Genomic DNA, 5613 nt, shown 5'->3' with positions numbered 1-5613 from the left:
TCTGTCGCCTCCTCCAATTCCAGCCTCTTGACCATCCCCCGATTCCCATCGCTCCACCATTGGGGGCCGTGCCTTCAGCTGCCTGGGCCCCGAGCTCTGGGATTCTCCTCCTCAAACCTCTCCAATGTGTCCACCCCTCCCCCACCCCACCTGTAAGTGACTCCTTAGGATCTACCATGTGATGGTGATCTGCCCTGCTTTCTCCTCCTGTGGGTGAGTATTCATTCTCATTGTCATGATCCTTTGGAGCACCACTGGGTGATTTTTGTGTTCCCTAGTGGGATGTGGGCATCCCTGACTGTGCTAGCATATATTACCTATCCCTGCTCACCCTGGGCCAGAGGTGCTGCCTGAGGATCTTTGGTGAATTTCTGCAGTGCATCTTGTAGATGGTACACACTGCTGCTACTGAGCGTCGGTGGTGGGAGGGAGTGGGATGTTTGTGGATGCGATGCCAATCGAGCGGGGGCTGCTTTGTCCTGGATGGTGTCGAGCTTCCCGGGTGTTGTTGGAGCTGCCCCCATCCAGGGCAAGTGGGGAGTATTCCCTCACCCTCCTGACTTGTACCTTGTAGATGGTGGGACAGGCTTTGGGGAGTCAGGAGGGGAGTTACTTGCTGCAGGATTCCCAGCCTCTGGATTAAAGGTGCTGTATGGATGCAAATTATTGTGGCTGTTGATCTCAATCTTGATACTGCGATCCACAAACAAGATCGAACTTCCAGTAAGTTAGTCACTGATACCTCCAGGCAGGATTATAGGAGAAATATTGATGCGTTTAAGAGGAAGCTAGATCAGTGTGTGAGGTGGGGTTGGGGGAAGGAATGAAAGGGTTTTGATGGCCAATTTGAGTGAGGTAAGATGGAAGCAGGCTGGAGTGGAATATAGATACCAGCCAGGACTAATTGGGCTGAATGGCCTGTTTCTCTGTTGTATGTTCAATGTGATCCTGGGCAGAGAGGAATCGAGCTGTTTGACATGGTAGAGAATCGGAGCGAGTACCTATTAAACTGAACCTGTCACTGATTTCTGCCCCCCACCCCCAGTCTAAACCTCAGTGTGCGTGCAGGATGTGCTTGGGATGTGGGAGTCGCTGGCTGGGCCCAGCATTTATTGCCGTGTCCCTAGTTGCCCCCCTTGAGAAGGTGGGGATGAGCTGCCTTCTAGAACTGCTGCAGTCCCCATGTGCTGTAGGTTGACTCACAATGCCCCTTAGGGAGGGAATTCCAGGATTCTGATCCAGGAACGGCAATATATTCCCAAGTCAGGATGGTGAGGGGCTCGGAGGGGAGCTTGCATGGGACTGGTGTTCCCATTGTATTTGCTGCCCTTGTCCTTCTGGATGGAAGGGGCCACGGGTTTGGAAGATGCAGCACAGTCATCAGAGAACCACACGCGATCCTTCCAGTGGGGCAGGCGCAGCGATCCTCTGAGCTCGGTGCAGTGTCGATGGGACCTGAGGGAATTTTAACCCGTTTGTCTCTTTCCTGGACAGCGAGAGCATGGAGAGCGATTACCCTCGGATCATCCAGGAGGAACGTCAGCGAACAGAGGCCAGCAAACATCGGAGGCTCCAGCGCGCACAGGTTAGATTATTTCTCGCTGTTGGGACTGCTGTGCTGGAGGCCAGAAACTAGGAAGGGCTCACAATTCTGTAGCACTTTCCACAACGTCAGCACGTCCCAAAGTGAGGCAGGGGGCCAGTGTGGCATTGTTAGAAATTCAGCAGCCAGTTTGTGTTTGCCAGGATCCCAAACACCGTAGTGGTGCTCACAACCCTATTCACCCGTTCTTAATGCAGTCAGCTAAAGGGACAATGCCCCCCCTCCCCCGAGCCTCCGACAGTCTGGGACTCTTCCTGAGAACATTCAATGTTTTGGCACCGACCTTTTCCCGGGACAGAATTCCAAAGGCTCGCCGCTCGATCGTTTCTCCTCCCCTCAGTCCGAAATCGGCCTACCCCATATTCTGAAAGTGTGGACAGTACGACTCTCCGACACTGGGAGGGTCTGCCTGGAATTGTGCTCTGGTCTCTGGAGCGCGCTTTGAACCCACGGCCTTTGGACATGCGCGGAATTGCTCCCAAAACCGTGATAACGGGTAACGGCTTTGTGCTGGCGAGGATTCTCCCTGACGTTCTCCCTGGGCCACTGCCACGTTTGATGCTAACTTCCAGTAATTGTCCATGCAACAGGCAGTTCCAGCATTAGAGGATCAGACCAGATTTCACCTCCCGATCACTGTCCCAGTGAGCTCTGGGTTAGGGAGGATCCCTGTTCCCGATCACTGTCCCAGTGATCCCTGGGTTAGGGAGGATTCCTGTTCCCAATCACTGTCCCAGTGAGCCCTGGGTTAGGGAGGATTCCTGTTCCCGATCACTGTCCCAGTGAGCCCTGGGTTAGGGAGGGATCCCATACCTGATCACTGTCCCAGTGAGCCCTGGGTTAGGGAGGGATCCCGTACCTGATCACTGTCCCAGTGAGCCCTGAGTTAGGGAGGGATCCCATACCTGATCACTGTCCCAGTGAGCCCGTGGTTAGGGAGGGATCTCGTACCTGATCACTGTCCCAGTGAGCCCGTGGTTAGGGAGGGTTGCTGCTGATCCAGCTCCACACTGCGTTGTCTCTGACTCCAGCATTTGCAGCTCATGCTGCCTCCTCAGCGGTGGTTGGTTTCCAGGCGAGAGGTCGCTCTGGGGTTTAAACTGTTCCTTTCGGTCCTATTTAATCCACAGGAGAACAGCGGCAGGTTGCGAAGGTCTGAGAGGGGGAGAGGAGGACACATCGAGGACCGTGAGGATCAGAAGGAGCCCGCGATGGGGAGGCACGGTAACTAACATTCTGGGGGTGGGGTGGGGTGGAGGGGTGCGTTCGTTTTTTTTATTGGGTGGGGAAGCTCTGTGTCATTTAGCTCGATGTCATTTCCAAACCTTCGGAGGATGAAGGTGGTTTTAGGAATAATTCTCTCTCTTTTTGTTATCTCCCATCTCCCAGATTCACCGGATGACTGGAATCTTCCTGTGCGGCGAGAATTTTCCCAGCATGGGGGTCAACCCCGGTCACGCAAGCCCCTTGTCTGGAGTGAGTTGGAGGTGGGCGCTGGATGGTACCAGAGTGTGGCTGACGGAGACGAGGGTTTGGAGCGAGAAGCCGGGGAGAGGGACCACGATGAGTCTCCTCGGAAACTGCCGTTCACCGAGCGACTGGGCAGCGGCCCATCTCTGAAGTGGACCCTCGGCCATGTTGGACAGGCATCCCAGGCCCTCTCAGAGGACGCCCCTGGTGCCAGGCCGCTGCCCACTGACGGGCTCCATGGAGCGGCAAGGGACAGGGAAAGAGCCGGCCGGAGGCGGGAATATAGGTCAGAACTGAGTTATACCGAGGGCAGCGAGCGCCGAGCACCGAAGCCTGCCCGCTCTCGCGCAAAGGAGGGATCTGATCCCTCCGGGGCGTTCCTTGGCTCCCATCCCAGCGAAGGCCCTGACCTGACTCGAAGGAGCGCCTCCGATTCCGAGTCTCACACAAAGCGTCGGAAACGGAACCGGCTCCCCGAGTCCCGGGCCAGGTCCGAGGTAAGCCATCGGCCCATCTGGGCCCAACACAGAGACCAAGGGCTGTCTGAGCCCCAGGCTTGGGACAGGAGGAGGCAGGACCCCATCCGACACCAACCCCGAAGCCAGGGAAATGCCAGGCCATTGGATCCCCCGCGGGATCCTCACGGCCATTTGGATATCAAACCCACAGCCAATCATCTCCACCCTCCACTGGATCCCAAAGAGCGGCCAGAACGGGAAGGGAGACTGAAGGAAGCGAATAAACATCAATCATTGGCTGTTGAAGACAGGAAGAAGCAAAACCATCGTCCATTTGTTGCTGGTGACCAACAAACTCATCAACCGTTGGCTGTCAGTCAGAAGCTTGCCCCTCACCCATTGGCCATCGGTGAAAGCCCCACCCATTATCCACCACGCACCAAGGGCAAAGTCAAACAGGTCCATTTCTTATTGGATGCTGAAGAGAGGGTAAAGCCTGTCCATTGGCCAGGGGCCAACAATCAAAAGCCAGTCCAACGTCCGGTGGATCTGAAGCGGAAGGAAGCCCATTGGCCGATTGCCAGCAAGCAGAAGCATGCCCAGCCTCCATTGGCTGTTGAAGAGAAGGGAAAGCATGCCCAAATTCCATTGGCTGTCAAAGAGAGGAAACTCCCATTGCACTCCATGTTGGCCAAGAAAAATCATCTCCATTACCGCCTGGGCAATAAAGAGGCGGACGCCATTATTGATTATGTATTGGATAAACGGAAAGGAAAAGATCCAATTTCCCTGAGACACCTCAGCCAGTCACCTCCGGCTTCCCAAGGGAATCAGTCTCTGGAAACGGACAGAGGGGATCTTGTGGGAATCTCTTCGAACAGTCGACGGATCTTATCTTCCCCATTGGTTGGTGACCCTCGCGAGGATCGCACAGCGCCAGCTGGCCTGGGCGCACAGGAAGATACCACCAGCAGCAAGGCGTTGTCCCCTCACTTGGCCGACACTCACCAGAGAGATGAGCCAGCACCAAGGGCTACAAACGGGCGAGAGGCCAAGAGTTGCCCTTTACAACTCCAGGCTCGAAAGGTGCGGGGAGAACGGCTGATGGAGGTGAGATGCAGAATCCTCCCTGATCCTGGTGTAGCATTCGGTGGAGCTGCTGTTGGTTTCATCTGGGTGTGGGTTGGTGGGGGATCTCTCCCCAGTGACTCCGTAGCCAGGATCCTCCTCCACAGTGATCACGTGGCAATGGTGATCCCATAACCATGATCTCTCCATATGGTGAGATAGCAGAGACCTATCGCCGTCCCACCTACTTTCTCCAGCCCTACCCCTCCTCCCTCTCTCTCTGTTTATTTCCCAGCTTCCAACCCCACCTCCCGACCATTTCTGAAGAAGGGTCCTGACCCAAAATGTCAACTTTCCTGCTCCTCTGACGCTGCTTGGTCTGCTGTGTTCATCCAGCTCTACACTGTGTTATCCGTCCATGTGGTAATCTTATGACAGTGATCTAGCTGTGGGGGGAATCCCTCCAAAGTGATCCCACTGTCAGGGGAATCCCCTGATCTAGCTGTAGGGGTGGGGGCCTCTTCACGGTGATCTAGTGATGTCCTTAGCCTTGCCTTGACGCTTTTGCGGCTCTTGTGGTGAAAGAGGAAGAGGGATGTTTTATTTTCTCGCTGATGGAATGTTTTGATCCACTCGATAAAGAACGTGACTGACAGGAAGTTGCCACGCAGCCAGCGGCAGGAGTCTCACTGGATCAGAGACCACGAGGACGGTGCCAGGAAGAGATTGGGGAGAAACCGAGCTGGTCGCAGTCCAACAGCTGCTTCATCGAACCGACATGGGAACAGGCTCCACGCAGGTACACAGAACACTGGGCTGGGTCTGGGTACGGGCAACAGCACTGGGCAGGGTCGTGGGTGAGGGTGCAGGAGTAGGCAGGGTTGTGGGTGAGGGCGCAGGAGTAGGCAGGGTCGTGGGTGAGGGCGCAGGAGTGGGTACAGGGCTTGGGTGAGGGCGCAGGAGTGGGTACAGGGCTTGGGTGAGGGCGCAGGAGTGGATACAGGGCTTGGGTGA

The 5613-nt window shown here is 55.7% G+C and overlaps 1 protein-coding gene across 2 annotated transcripts in view; it reads left to right on the top strand.

The window, feature by feature from the left end:
• The window catches only part of LOC109924736, a 10335-nt gene that overhangs the window by 3854 nt on the left and 868 nt on the right, over positions 1-5613 (top strand). For both annotated transcript variants that reach the window (XM_048620267.1, XM_048620266.1), the window contains exons 4-7: positions 1495-1585; positions 2734-2827; positions 2993-4641; positions 5242-5398. In XM_048620267.1, the coding sequence (XP_048476224.1) occupies positions 1495-1585; positions 2734-2827; positions 2993-4641; positions 5242-5398 (1991 nt within the window). The remainder of the gene's footprint in view (positions 1-1494; positions 1586-2733; positions 2828-2992; positions 4642-5241; positions 5399-5613) is intronic.

This window comes from Rhincodon typus, chromosome 45 (assembly GCF_021869965.1).
Source record: "Rhincodon typus isolate 14 chromosome 45, sRhiTyp1.1, whole genome shotgun sequence".
NCBI classification, from domain to species: Eukaryota; Metazoa; Chordata; class Chondrichthyes; order Orectolobiformes; family Rhincodontidae; genus Rhincodon; species Rhincodon typus.
Note: the sequence above shows the minus strand (reverse complement) of the source record. Positions and strands in the feature narration are given on the sequence as shown.